Raw genomic sequence first — 13978 nt, 5'->3', positions numbered from 1 at the left:
ACGGCATCAGCCAGGTCAATAAAGTGGTCACTAGCTAACGAATACGCTCGCGTACCAGATAGAAGTATAGTTCGTCTTCATACACGTCGATGCACTTGACGATGTTCTCATGATTGATCAGACTGAGCAGAAGAATCTCGGTAGGAACCCTTCCTAAGATTTCGTCGTCCATCCAGGAATTCTCCGGCACTTTGGCTTTGATAATAAACTTGACTGCTACCTCGTATCCCTCTGTACGATGACGGGCGGTCATGACGAAGCCATATCCGCCAGAGCCCAACTCGTCCTCTAGCTGGAAGGCCCGCACAAAGGCAGAGTCGAGATAATGGTCGTTCGGGAACCTTGGGGAATACACCCGTGCCTTCGTCACTAGCCTGTAGTCGGTGACAGGTGAACGGCTGAGGGAGGGTCTATCCCGACCCGTCGAAGGCTGTTTGAGCGGTGATGTCTGTGGGTCACAATAAGAAGAGAACGATGCCGCGAAGGGATCAAATTCGAGCGAGGCATTGGCCAGATCCAATGCGGGCGAGGGACCTGAAATGGGCCGCTCATACGAATGTTGCTGTGGCTGCTTCAGCTTGGCTGCGGGAGTAAAGACGGGAGCGACGGGCGAGAGGGGTCGGCTCGGCCTCGTTTGTTCCTGCGCAACGGGTATCTCTAAGGTAGACGATTCAGCAGGATAGCGAAAGGTGAACTGGCTGTTCATCTGACTGAACATAGCAGACGGGTGTCCGAGCGAGGGAGGGGTGAAAAGAGTGTCGCCCTCTTCCTCAGAAGAGTCCCCGGCGTCGCTGTTGGGCGAGTGGAGGAAGAACTTTGCTGGAGACATAGCCGACGACGTGGACGCTAGTTGTGGACAGCGAGCGGCCATGGTGGGAGGGGAGACGCGTCGGGGACGGGGGACGCGACGACGAGGGCAACAGCACGCACCCGCCGGTAGAGGAAAAAGGTGAGTCGCCGGAGTTTCTGGCTATTTATTACGAGGTTGAACATGATCGTGAAGGGTGAAAGGGCTTTATGCCGCTTCAATGAATCAGTGGATCCACTTCCTGCCAAATTAGGGAATGTCATTACCTTTTTCGACATGACGTTTTCTTTCACGGCCAACTCTATCGGTCGAACGCGTACATGATCGTCTTCAATTCGGTCGCGCGACTGTGCGCCGGGACTTCGAGCAAACGCCTGTTCATGACTGCAACCTGCCTGTGCTACAAGTTGCTCGTTGTTCGGTTGCGCGCATATGACGTACTAGAGAGACGAATGTTGCGAAGCTTATATTCCTCCAGATATTCAGAATCAATTCGGCCGCGCAAACGAGCGTCCTGCGACGTGGCATGCAGTATTGATGGCGTTGACAGGCGCTGTTCCCGCAGAGTTGAACATAAGAATTGTGATACGATCCTCAAGCGGAGCGAGGGGCGTCGATCTGCGAGAAGACATGGCCAGCGCCGCATGCGGACATTTCACTCTGAAGAATGTCGGGGGCGGTCATCCCCGCATACGGGAAATCTTGCGATGTGGCCAGCAAGCAGACATGACCCGCCTTCCGTTCCTTCACACTCAGGTGGAGTATATTCTTTCGCTCGGAGCACAAAAGACCTCCAACAAGCATCCGACCTTCAGTGACAGTCCGGGATCTGAATCTGGAGCGATAGAGCTCACTCTGACCGTGGTACACCTTGTTCCATCGCTATTGTTGGAGTCGGCCTTGCCGTACCTGCCCGTGTGCATCTGCCGAGCATCCAAGTAGATCAATCAGAGGGGAATATATACCTTGGCGACGCCTTGCGATCACCTAACTCTTATTAGTGAAACAAGTCACGCCGCTCGACTCGGGCCAGGGTAGGGAACGTCTGAGTGAGACCTGTTGGGAGATGCCTTCTCTCCCAAAGGACGCGCAACAGCAGCAGTGGCCTGCCCCCAAAATTGCCGACCTCTTGAATCCATCAGCATAGTATCCAAGCGGCAAGATCTGATACCTCAAGGCGCCCACCACGTGAACACATACTTGAATCCTCGCGAAGCATAGCAGCTCCGAGCAGCAAATGGGGAAGACTACCCGTGGCAAGTCCCCGAAGGTCATTAAGCGATGCGAGGGAAGAGCATGGAATATACTATGCGGTGGCTGGTTACTCTCGTGGGGAAAAGGGCAGCGAACGTTCCATAATGAAAACCCATGTTCACGTAGCGGTGATCTATCCGCTGAGCTGCAATTCTTGTTAGTAACCTTGATCGTGACGCCTCAACATACCTGCGCAGGCATGCAGACCTGCCGAACGCGCCGAGTGGTGTAAAAATCGAATATTCCTTTTCATGGCCACTTGACCTGTAGCATATGCCGTCGCAGAGATGACGAAGAACGTATCGGGCCCGCCCAAAGTGTGCTTTCGAAGGCGGTTGGAAAGGGAATGGTCAAGACTACGGAGATTACCCTTGCGGTACCTGGATTTACAAGCTGTACACATTGCGTGACGAAATAGTTCCAGCCATGGATGCAGAGGACGTCACCGTAAGCGGTTCCCAAGGGCCATGCAGCGGACGAGACACGAGCATTGGGACTTCTTAAGCGATGGCGGGTCACTCGCGTGGAAAGAGAGGCCAGCCAGCGCTTAATTAAGACCCTTGTCCGCGGATGGGCTTATTTCCCGGCACGACACCGGGAACCCCATCGCCTTCAAGCCCGATGAGGCACAAGACAGCAGTTCTCGTGAACTCGCGTTGTTCTCCCGTATCCCGAGGGTATATGATGCAAGCGGGTGGCGGTAGCGGTGGAACCTCGACCTATGCAGAGAAATGATTTGCTTGGGCAACGGGCCCACTTGTTAGCGTTGGCAAGCAGATACGATATCATCTGGGGATCAAGAAAATTGGCAACATCCGGCGACTATACGAATATCGTGACTGAGCGGCCCCGAGTCGTGAATGAAGAGGAGCGCTGTTCTTGACGGTTCCAAAAAACCGTAAGGCGGGCCGAGGGACACAGGTAGGGCGTATGAGACTTGCTACGCGACGCATAGTCATTCCCATGCGGAAAATGGGCACCAAGGGATCCATGATGAAACCGTTCCATTAAACATCTACCACCGGCACCGAACCGATGATCCCGAGAGCCCTTCAGTTTAGCGTCATGAGAATGGATTGGGGCTATTCCTCTACCGTATGTGTGGCGCAGGCTATATCAGCAAGAGGGGAGATTGTCGACTTTCCACAGTGTTTAATTCAAGAATATCCTATTTCGAAGCTTGTAGACCTAGTGCCCATGTGAGGGGAGTTGCTCTGTTTGAAGCAATACACCCAGCCAGTAGCGTGGACGAGCAGCCACGACATCGACCAAGGATCAAGGAGATCGCCAACGTCCAGCGGCTATAGCGACAGCGTCACGGGACGGTACTATTCTTCATTCACGACTGGGAGCCTTGGCATTCTGAGCATCGTAAATCGGACCGAGGCATGTAGGGAGGGACTTGATATGCGATCGTCATTGGCCAATTATTTCCATATGAAAAAAGGCACCAGGCATTCCATGATGAAGATTCATAATGCATGTAGCGGCGCTTGGTCCGTTGAACTTCTTTTCACCGGTACCGAGCCGGTGATCCTGAGAATTGTTGAACCCAGAGCGGCACAAGGCGATTCGTATCGTCTCCCCTCCACGTCTAGGGCGGCATATACCGCCAGGAAGAGCAAAGTTTGACTTCCAAGAAGGCCTGATTGGCTCGGAGTCGCCCGCTCGAGGGCGGATACCTAAGCAAACATATTTTGTCAGCGATTTGATGGTCGTATCCTGCAGTTGTTTATATCGCATGAACGAGACAACTCCAAGCAGTGGATGAAGAACATTGTTCCAGGGGTGTCCCGGGAATTATAAAAGCGACCAACCAACACACCTGAAATATACATACTTCCTTATGTGACGGGCTATTACTTACGCCCCCATGTGTTGCACAAGTGGGGAAACCCCCCGCTGCATAGAGAAGTCAACAACTTGCGCGTCGATTCGTCCGTCAAGCTCCTTACCACCGGTACCGAGCCAGCCCTGTAGATTCGGGTTGTCCTTCGGGTATCTGCAGCAATATTCGAGCCGCCACGAGGAGGGAATCTCCGAGCTGATGAGCTCGGGACCGCAAAACCCGGAGGTTATACACCCCGCAGATACCTTGATTAACGAGACGCGGGGTGCTGAATCTAAAATACGTCACAAGACGGCCGTGCCTGAGCTTAACCAGAATCATCTTAAACTTCATGGAAAGCCATGTCGTGACGACTGATCGGCGTGGCGGCCCGGGTATCCGTGTGGACCCTAGATGATGCACTGCTGGTCATGTTTCGAAGTGAACGGAAATCCGGGTGACCTTGGGATTCAGACGAACGGGAATTCGCTTGCGCTGGAACTTAGATGAACGGGAATTCGGATGAAGTAGAAACTAGACGAACGGGAATTCGGGAGAACGGAAATTCAGGCAAACGGGAATTCAGATAAAGGGGACTTCGGCACTGAGGAGAGTTGGATAAGGTGGGAAAATGCAGAGGCGGGGGTCCGTTCCATAATGAGTCGTGTAAGTGTGTGGTCATCGAAGATGGCAAGCTTGGAAAGCAGTGAGTATATCCAGTCCGGAAGTCATCATTTGATATGGCCCGAGGACGAGAGAGCCACAGAGGGAAGATCTTCATAAATAAGGGGGAGGATATGCGTTGGGTTGGGAAAGCGTGCGAGGGCGCCATGAGGGGGTGTGAGGATGTTGGTTGTAGCTGGCGACAGTATTGGAACGAAGGCGGGTCTGTTGATCAGCGGGGTCGTCATCCTGTGTCCGTGCGGGGTAACAAAAGATGGCCTGTTTGGGCAGCATCGTCGCAGAAACAAAGGCATGTATCCAAAAGCATGAAGCGCAGAACTCGATAAGACGACCAAGAACGATGATACTTGTCTACATGGATGCGAGGTTCGACACCCAATCTTCGAAGTGAGAAGAACGTTGAATAACTCCGATGGGCGGCACCGTCAGTAAATAATGAAGAACATACACGCACCGCTCGTCGCCACCGGGGATTCGGGCCAGCCTCCTAGCGCGTGGGGTCCTAAGGCGGCTGGATACCGTCAAGCGGGTCGTTGGCTACGACGCAGAAAGTATAGGAATGGAATCGTAGTCAAGTGTTGTAAAGGACGGACGAAACAAGAGAGCGTAGCACGTGTGGCGTACGCGCAGAAAAGACGCCGAACCGTTCAAAAGAATCGAGCGAGGTGTCTCAGGGTCCGGCAACCGCCCCCCGGGCCCGAAGGTCGCCCTCTCGCCGCCGCCGCCGTCCTCCCCGTCCATGTCCCTCTCACCCGCGGCCTCCATCTCGAACGGCTCCGAGCTGCCCAGCAAGCGGCGGCGCACCAGCGTCACCACGAACGGCAACTACAGCGCGCAGATGGCCGGCGGGTCGCCCCAGGCGAGCAGCCCCGGCGGCGCGAGCGCGCACAACGCGGAGGGCCAGCAGTCGGCGCACATCCCGAAACGAGGAGCACGGGCGTGCACAAACTGTCGGCGTGGCAAGAACAGGTGCGAGGGCGAGGTGAGCGCTATATAACCTATGTGGCTGGCCGTCCCGCTCACTGGCCCGCCTTGACCGCCCCGGCCCGGCTCTGCGTTGGCTGCGTAGGCTCCCTGTCGTCGATGTCAATTGAGCGGTCAGCCTTGCATCTTCGAAAAACCGGAAAAGAAAAACGTACAGGCTCTGTCCAATGCCGGCATCGAGTATGTTTCTCCGTCTTCCTCTTCCGCCGTCCCCTGATGTCCGTCGCGTCGAACAGGCGTCTATCCAGGCTTGAGGGCCAATATATGGTATATTAATCACTGCCGATGGTTTACGTGTCCTTACATCGCGTATAGGTGCTGCAGAGTCACATGCTAGGCCTTCAGAATTCCATGGACAGGATCCTGTCGACGCTGCAGGCCAGCCAGGCCCAGCATTCCCCCGCAGGCCTCCCCCCCTCACCAATGTACCCGCCCACCGTTCGCGCGCCAGCACAGTTTCCGGCACACCGCGAAGACATGGAGATGTACTCGCCCGCCGATGAGCGACCAAACGGCCAACAACGGTCCTTCCCTCCGCTCCCTGGCTTTGCCCCGCCGGTAATTCTCTTACTAGCTACTCTCTTACGCGTTCTAATGCGCTTCCGTTAGCCTCACAAATACGCTACATACGGTATCGTCCCGTCTACTGCCCCGTCGTCGGACGACGAGTCGGAAGACACCCTCCCCCGCTCCACCCTCAACGCCCCTATCGAAGCCCTGCAGGGTCTGGCGAACGCAGCCGCAGAAGCTGCAGCGGCGCCTTCTGCATCTCCGCCCAGGTGCGTACCCTAAATTCCTCGGCGTATCACCCGCTCGAAGTAAAGCTCTGCCAGGGTGAAGAAACGCAAGAGAGCAGAGCCTACTCCTAGAAACGCGTTCCCCCACGTAGTAGAAAAGGTGCGTGCCTTGAGCCCAGAAACTATACCGCTGGCTTACGCAGCATCCAGGGCTTGGTCTCCGACGCCGAAGCCAGAGAGCTCTACCACATGTACGTCCCGACCTTATCTGCCGCACCTCTCCCTAACCCCTCACAGCTTCTTCTCCGGCTGCCACCTCTTCATCCCGCTCTTCGACCCCGCCTACGACACCTACGAGTCGATTATGGAGCGCTCCCCGTGGACGTTTGACGCCATCCTCGCCGTCGCGTCCAAGATCAAGGGCGGCTCCGGCCCGCTCTCCGAGACGTTCTACCGCTGCCTCGACGAGGCGCAGGGCATCGCGCGCTCGAGCCTCTTCGGGCCCGTCGTGCGGAAGGAGGCGGTGCAGGGCATGCTGCTGCTCGCGGCGTGGAGCACGAACGGGTGGCTGCCCAGCGGGCACGCGATGCGCATGGCGCTCGACCTGGGCCTCCACCGCGCGCTCGAGAAGCTCGCGGATGGAAACGGGAAGCACCGGACGGACGAAGAGGAGAGGAATTTAGGTACGCATCGTCATAGTCAAGATGATGTTTCCTATGCTCAAGGGCTGCCCAGTCGTCTCCGCCAGGATATGGTTGTGCCTCTACTGGTTCGACCACCAGATGAGCTTGGGCACCGGGAGGCCTATCGTTCTGAGGGATGAGAGCTCGATCAGACACTGCCGCATACTGCTGTCACACCCTATGGCTTCACCCACGGACGTCAGGCTGATATCTCAAGTGGAATTGATCGCGCAAAAGAGTAGGTTATGCCATTCACTCGCAAGTCAGCGCAGGCTGATGCGGTGCCGCTCTTTCCTTCCCTCTGCAGCTCAGATATATGAGACGTTGTCTCCGCTGAATGGCCAGGTAAACCATAGCACGCTGGGTTTCATCAACCGTGCCATCAAGGCCCTGGATAAGTGGTGGCAAGACTGCGACGAACTTCACCGTACGTCCCACATCTCCTATGTAATGCTCCTCATAACCGTTGCTACAGGCCAGACCATGGACGAAGAATCTTTACTGCGCAAGATGCTCGTGTGTGAGCTGCATTATGCCAAACTCTGGCTAGTGTGCGTGGCCCTGCGCGGGGTTAGTTGGGACAAGATGCCATTTGAGCAACGGGAGCTCGCATTTCAAGCGAAAGATGCCGCAACCAATTGTCTCTCGACTTTCCTGAATTCTGCAGCATTCAGGTATGTCAGTCCATGTTGTGCTTGCCCGCTCTAACAACGCTTGCAGAGCGGCGTTACGGTACGCGGTGCACGACACCCTCGTGACCGCCTCCTTCTCGGGCTTGTTCCTCCTGAAAATGGCGAACCTGTTCCCCTCGGAACTGGACCTCCCCGCGATCGTCGTGCAGGTGGAACAGCTCTCGCAGCTCCTCTCCGACGTCGCCGCCGAGCGGTACGATCCCCCTCCTCTCAAACAGTCCCTCCACGCGTGCCTCACACGACCTCTTGCTAGGTACGCCCTCACTCTAGGCATCATGCTCGCGAACCTGCGGCGCAAACTCGGGCTTACGATGGGCCCGCCTCCGCCACAGTCCGCCGTGCCGCCGCCGGCGGGCGCGGAGGGCATGTTCATCTCCTCCAATTATGTAGACCCGACCATCATGCCGCAGCCGTTTACGATGGAGGAATTGGGCTTTGCATGGCCCGCGGGGAACGGTCCTACGGATCGAGGAGTGTTCAGTCCATCGGCCATCCCGCCCTGGCTGCGCGAACAGGTCAGTGCTACAATATGTGTGATTGTACTGGAGCCTTTTCCCCTTTCTTCGTCCGTGCGTTCTCCTGAATACTGTGATGCTGACCATCGTTCCAGAGTCTGACAGACCTTGGCCTGCCCATCAACGGCTCGGATGGTATATTCCTGCAAATGGGCAACCCGAACGGGTGGTCGGGCGACTTCGCCCCGATGCCAGAAGCATGGTGAAGTACGTCGAGGACACTGCAGCTGTACATGTGCAAGTGTAAGATCGGTGCTGAGCGCTAAACATGTGCAGGTGTATAGGCGAACACCATCTGTGGTATGTGAAGATGATGTAGATAGATGTTTTTGCCTCATCTCCCAAAAGTATCCCCCTTTTGTCTGTACACCTTGTATGTATTCTACGGGTCCATTGGTATTTCATTGATTGTTGTACGTCGTGTACGTGGCCTTATTTGATATATTTCTGTAGGCATGGAAAAACACTCGTAGGCGCATGTAAGAATACCGACCCGGAACGTCCGGATATATGATGGTTCAAAGCGACACCGGTCCAGTATATTACTCGTCATCCTCTTCTTCACTCTCTTGCTCTTGCAAGTACTACGAAGATCGTCCATGAGTGACGGCACATACACAAACGTATTTTACTCACCTTCACGAGGGCCTCGGTAGCGGTCAGGAAATGCTGTCGTCCCTGGGGCTTCGAGCCCTTCTGGTGCCAGTATATGATAGCTTGGTCTGAAATACAGTCCTTATTGTACAATACCTAGAAGGTTATAGAGTACACATAAGCAGCGACGCATACACTGACGATAGTTGAGAACACACTTTAAGAATCTGTGGGAATGCCTTGATAATGCGCGTATCTTCGTAAGAATGTACTTGTACAGTATTGATGAGCGCGACTTCGACCTTCGGGCCGTTGCAGAACGGTTCGAGGATCGGGGCATATCTCTACATGATCAAGACAGCATGAGGGCCCATATCAGGAGGATGAAATGGCAAAGGGGCACTGACGCCGATTTCTCGCACTGCAAGCCCTTCGATCTGGTCGGGGCGAGCGGCCCAGTCGATGCTGGAGGTAATGCCTTGCCAGATGCACGAGATCAACTCGGTCTCTGGGAGGGCGCGCTTAGCCTGCTTGCTCTTGATGAAACCAATGACCTAACGGCACCCGCAATGTCAGGTCCACACGTCCTGTACAAATCCCTAAAATCTGAATATATGCGTACCTCCTCGTTCGGCTCCTCGCGGTCAAGCATATCTTTGATACCCTTCATGATCTCATCTTTGAGCACCGCGTACTGCTTCTTCGTCCACCAGTCCGCAATCTGCGGAAGGCCCTCCTTCCTGAAATGCTCGTCGAGCGTCTTGTCGTCGCGCTTCTGCGGCGGGAAGAATGCGAGCAGATCGCGCACGCCGCCTTTCTTGAGGGAGCTGGACAGGTGGTCCATCGATTGCTCCGTCAGGTAGGCGCGGAAGATGTTGGTGATTGCCGAAGCCGAAACGTCTATGTCGTGTACGATTGACAAGGGCACTGCAGGACAAATGAGATGTATGCGCACCATTCTTGACTAGATGGTCCTTCGTAAGACTCTGCAGGCAGCTAGGCGCGGCAAGGCCTTGAGCAAGTATAAGGCCCGTAGCGATCATCAACTTCTGCTGCTGGACCGGAGACCAGCGGTTGACATATTGCAGCAGATTCGGAAGGGACGAGGTTTCCAGAGGCCTCTGGAGATACTTGTACCTATCCGATCGTCTTCAGTCAAAGCACAACCTCGCTCATAGAACCATCATCCACGCACCTTCTGATAAGCTTGTTGAACACCTCGACGTACTTCTTTATGTCAGCCACCTCGACCGGCTCCTTGGCCTTGAAGATCGAGAAGGGGGAGGGCGGAGCGCCGTCCTCGACGTAGCTGCCTCCGGGCTGGAGGAGCCCGCCGACAAGCAAGATCTCGAATAGGGCATCTGCATACTTTTGATACTCGAGCGTCGATCCGGCCTGGACTAATTTATTCGCGAATCCGTCAAAGTCGCCCTCGGGCACGGTTTCGAGGTGCTTGTAGAGCTGATCTCTGAATACTGCGGTCGCAAAAATCCCTCATCAAACACGGATTTTCCGGGAAAGGAGGGGGTGCGCACCTGAAGGTTCGTGTTTGGCAGACGCCTTGACAGCACGTTTTCTGGCTTTGATGCGTACCCCCTGCAGCGAAGGCTTGGATGCGGCGGATTGCTGAGACATCCACTGGTTTCGAGTCAATCGAAGAAGTGGATAGAACGGAAGGGGGGCTGTTGGCGACTGGATGCGAACCTGAAAGTCCGCCCGAAAGTCAGCTGTGAGTATCTGACTGGGGCCGGCCCCAATCACTGTCGGCATCTCCCATCTGTAGTTGCCGTGGGAGTCTGCTCTACGCAACGCCACATTTCTGCCACATTCGCAAGAAATAATAGGACTTCAACGTTTCAACGTTCAACGATTAATGCGTGATATATCGACTCTTATGGAAGCTACAGACATCGAAAAACGGGTGACGAGGCCAGGCGGTAGAGTCAAAATGCAGTACATTAGCTATTCGTCTTGTATGCCATGCAAAGAAACCGGTGTCAAGAGTGATGATCCGACAAGGTGCAAGAAGGGCGTGCAGGATATTATGTTGTACAAGAATTACTTGGTGACTTCAGCGGCGGGAAACTTGAATCGCACGAGCAGAACAGTGACGTTATCGCTCGTCCTCGCGAGGGCATAGTCGAGGAGTTTCTGGCTCGCTTCCTGCGCGTCCTCGACATCGCGGACGAGGTCAACCGCAGACTGGTCGTCAATGACGTCCCAGAGCTATTGGATTATCGAGTCAGCAGCGAACGGCAATCGAACTGCGGAGATCTTACTCCGTCGCAAGCCAGAATTAGGAACTCGTCGTCTTCGCACAACTCGGTCTCGGTCGTATAAGGCGAGCCGACCACAAATTCCTTCATCGACGAATCGCCTAGACTGCGGGTCACAGCCAGCACACCGTTCACTCGCCCGCTCATCATAAATCCTCCGGCGTCCGTGATGCGCTTTGCCTCCTGCTTGTCGGAGCCCTTGTGGTCATAAGTCAAGCGAACTGCCTTGCCCGCCCTACACAGCACGCCTCTCGCGTCACCGGCATTGGCGCAGTACAAGACCCGTCTCGCCGTCGCCGGCGGAGTCTGCACGCTCGAAGCATGCTGTTCCGTGGAACTCCGGGTCGACTCCTCCGAGCTGCGCGGCGGCGAGCGCGAATGCGAGGATCGCGATCCTGACAAGAGAGAAGACCCGCTCAGATTCTTCAAGGCATTCCTGAGCTTACTTCCTTTACCATTCGCCTTGCGCTTCTCCGTCCGCCCGCTGTGGCCCTCCCCGCCGCTGTCCACCTCTGCGGCGTCCGTCGGGGACTCAACCCGCGTGAGGGGGTCCTGCTCGAAGAACGACTGCTTCCCATTCTCGTCCTCGATCCGCAGGAACGCGGTCACCGCCGTGCACCCGGAGTGCATCTTCCCGTCGGACTCTTCGGACATCTTGGACAGGTTCGCGTCGACGGTGTGGAAAGCCTCATTGAGCACGTCCGGGATCGGGGCGTTTGGACTGGCTCGGAGCGTGTCGAGGAGATACTAGCGGCACGAGCAAGCGAAAGAAACGTAAATACGTAAATGCGTCAAGAGCCAGAGAAGAAGATAAACGAGTGAAAGAGATCGCCGGATCGCAGGCATACCTCGTGGAAGTGCATGCCGCACCATTCGGCGGCATGTTTACCTGCGTGCCCGTCGAAGACGGCGAAGAAGCCTTGACCGCGCACGCCGGCGTAGTCTATCACAAACGAGTGCGCGTCCTCCATGAAGCGCCGTGGACCCATCGATTCCGAGACACCGAGGCGGAAGGTCGGACTCTGGGACGGCATTTGGTTGAGGGCCTGCGCTGTGTTAGGACTCCAGAGAAGTGATAGACGCCACTGGACTCACACCGTGCGTATCCGCGCCATCCACGGTAGTCATCGTCTTCGATCGTGCATTGCGGGAGTCGGGGCGCTGGGGCGTCATTGTCTGATTGCGCTCGGGCGACGTTGTCCTAAACGTCGAATAGTTCGGGAAACGCATGAGACGGCAGTTAGAAAGGGAACGAACGCGTGGACTGACGAGAAAGTATGTTATGTGGCCGGGGCAGCTGCTGTGGAGGGCGTTTATTAGGACACAGCTGCGCGGCTGTGACGTACTGTCATAACGGATTACGGGTCGGCGGCACGCATAACACACGAGACAGAAGAAAAGCAACCTTGTTGTTGTCTGAAACGCGGCGGGCTCAGGTAAAACGACAGCAAAGGCGGAGAACAAGAGGTGTAGGCGTTTGAGTTGAAAGCTGTCCGGCGCGTCTTACAAGGCTCTGCACCCCGGCGTGACACGTGACGACGACGCCAGTGGAGACGGACGTCATATCCCGAAATGGTAACGACACTGCCACCATCGTTGCAGGGCAATGCAGGCCCATCGAAGGCCTCGCCTTTTTGGCGCCGTCCGCAGGTCAATCGCGTATAATCGCTCGTTCAGGCAACTCCTCTTTGGCGCTGTGCGAGCCTCGAGGCTTCCGCTTGCACTCGTCTGCCGTACGCACGTCTTTCTGTATAATGGCGTGGACTAACAATGCATAATCCAGTGTCCATGGCATAACATCTTTGCTTGCTTTCTCTGATGGCTACTCCCGACGTGGTTGCCTTCGCGGCCAATCCTTCAGAATCTGCCGCGCTGCAAGGGTAAGCCAGGTCTCTTGTGAGCACTCATTGTCCTGACGCTACATTAGACATAAAGCAAAGACGCCGATCATTGCGGGCGCTGTATCCGGATCATGCGTCGGCCTCGCATGGATCGTTGGACTCGCTATCTACATCTACAAGCGGCAGCGGCGGAAGGCCCGCGCTCGCGCTGCGGGGCTGACGAGTCATCGCGATCTCGAACAGCCCGGGAATATTAAGGAGAAGTACAGGATCCCTCCCGACCCTGCACTTGCCCCTAAGACCATACCTGAAGTCGCCGGGCATGGCTTGGATCCATCGACGCACACCGTCGACCCCGAGAGAGACGCTGCAGGCTCTTCTGACTCTCATACGGCTAGAGACCGGACTACCAGCGACTCACCTTCACGCAAAGTACCCGTGGGTGAACGTGTGCAGTCTTCTGTTGTCCAGGTGGATCCTCCATCGAAACCGCAGACTTGAGTAAAAAAAAGCGGCTATTTACATGCCATTTTTACTACCGGTACAACGCCCACACTTTGGGTATAATTTCCCTTATTATAGGATGGTACTCGCAGGACTGGACTCATATATGTGTACATGTAAAGGGTTGGATTACCATCTGTATTTTCACGAACTGGTTTTTGTTAGGTTTTGGTTGTATTGGATGCAGAGCCACTGGGACAAATAGGTACAAACAGCTTGACTATGTACTGAGCCACTGTATTTCCTTTGTTCCTTAGTCCGTGCAATTGACCTTGCCTTCGGTTTGTGTATGTGTCTGGGCCTGGTGTGCTTATGGCCACCCATCTTATGCTTCCCTGTTCTGCCTGCTGCTAACAGGTTATGAGCCCAACAAGCTCTGAGCCTCATTTTCACTGGTGCTGCATCATCCACTCTACATCTGCGCAATCCACCCCATTCCACTTGCCATCCATCCCTGGAATCATTCTCTGTCAACAATACACACCCTCACTATCAGGCTCCATCCATTTTCATCAACATTCATCCATCTGTTGCTCTTTGGAGTGGCTCTCTGTGGCTCAGCCATGGCCGCTTTGTCG

The 13978-nt window shown here is 55.3% G+C and overlaps 5 protein-coding genes across 5 annotated transcripts; 2 read left to right on the top strand and 3 right to left on the bottom strand.

Annotated features, from left to right (window-relative positions):
• Positions 1-34: 34 nt before the first annotated feature.
• GLOTRDRAFT_127407 (kinase-like protein) lies at positions 35-871 on the bottom strand (the record flags this gene model as incomplete). The annotated part of the gene is made up of 1 exon (XM_007866002.1): positions 35-871. The coding sequence occupies one exon, from the start codon at positions 869-871 to the stop codon at positions 35-37; it is 837 nt and encodes a 278-aa protein (XP_007864193.1).
• Positions 872-5313: 4442 nt separating this feature from the next.
• On the top strand, positions 5314-8391 carry GLOTRDRAFT_120398 (uncharacterized protein; the record flags this gene model as incomplete). Its single annotated transcript, XM_007866001.1, has 14 exons — positions 5314-5556; positions 5644-5738; positions 5795-5825; positions 5874-6116; positions 6168-6337; positions 6392-6455; positions 6506-6546; positions 6593-6978; positions 7031-7216; positions 7286-7405; positions 7454-7652; positions 7699-7863; positions 7924-8185; positions 8281-8391. 14 exons carry the CDS (start codon positions 5314-5316, stop codon positions 8389-8391), a joined length of 2316 nt encoding a protein of 771 aa, XP_007864192.1.
• GLOTRDRAFT_58107 (ARM repeat-containing protein) lies at positions 8027-10525 on the bottom strand. Its single transcript, XM_007866000.1, has 9 exons — positions 10315-10525; positions 9975-10254; positions 9735-9916; positions 9402-9679; positions 9187-9333; positions 8998-9123; positions 8822-8935; positions 8281-8769; positions 8027-8185 (listed from the first exon to the last, which is right to left on the bottom strand). The coding sequence occupies exons 1-8, from the start codon at positions 10412-10414 to the stop codon at positions 8728-8730; spliced, it is 1269 nt and encodes a 422-aa protein (XP_007864191.1). The 5' UTR covers positions 10415-10525; the 3' UTR covers positions 8027-8185; positions 8281-8727.
• A 96-nt stretch (positions 10526-10621) lies between these two features.
• Positions 10622-12553, bottom strand: GLOTRDRAFT_58103 (protein phosphatase 2C). The gene is made up of 7 exons (XM_007865999.1): positions 12461-12553; positions 12325-12400; positions 12151-12256; positions 11904-12101; positions 11511-11802; positions 11059-11450; positions 10622-11005 (listed from the first exon to the last, which is right to left on the bottom strand). The coding sequence occupies exons 3-7, from the start codon at positions 12226-12228 to the stop codon at positions 10838-10840; spliced, it is 1128 nt and encodes a 375-aa protein (XP_007864190.1). The 5' UTR covers positions 12229-12256; positions 12325-12400; positions 12461-12553; the 3' UTR covers positions 10622-10837.
• A 320-nt stretch (positions 12554-12873) lies between these two features.
• GLOTRDRAFT_104666 (uncharacterized protein) lies at positions 12874-13397 on the top strand (the record flags this gene model as incomplete). Its single annotated transcript, XM_007865998.1, has 2 exons — positions 12874-12935; positions 12983-13397. 2 exons carry the CDS (start codon positions 12874-12876, stop codon positions 13395-13397), a joined length of 477 nt encoding a protein of 158 aa, XP_007864189.1.
• Between the last annotated feature and the right edge of the window lie 581 nt (positions 13398-13978).

Source organism: Gloeophyllum trabeum (assembly GCF_000344685.1).
Source record: "Gloeophyllum trabeum ATCC 11539 unplaced genomic scaffold GLOTRscaffold_00004, whole genome shotgun sequence".
NCBI lineage: Eukaryota > Fungi > Basidiomycota > Agaricomycetes > Gloeophyllales > Gloeophyllaceae > Gloeophyllum > Gloeophyllum trabeum.
This window is presented reverse-complemented; position numbering and strand designations above follow the sequence as displayed.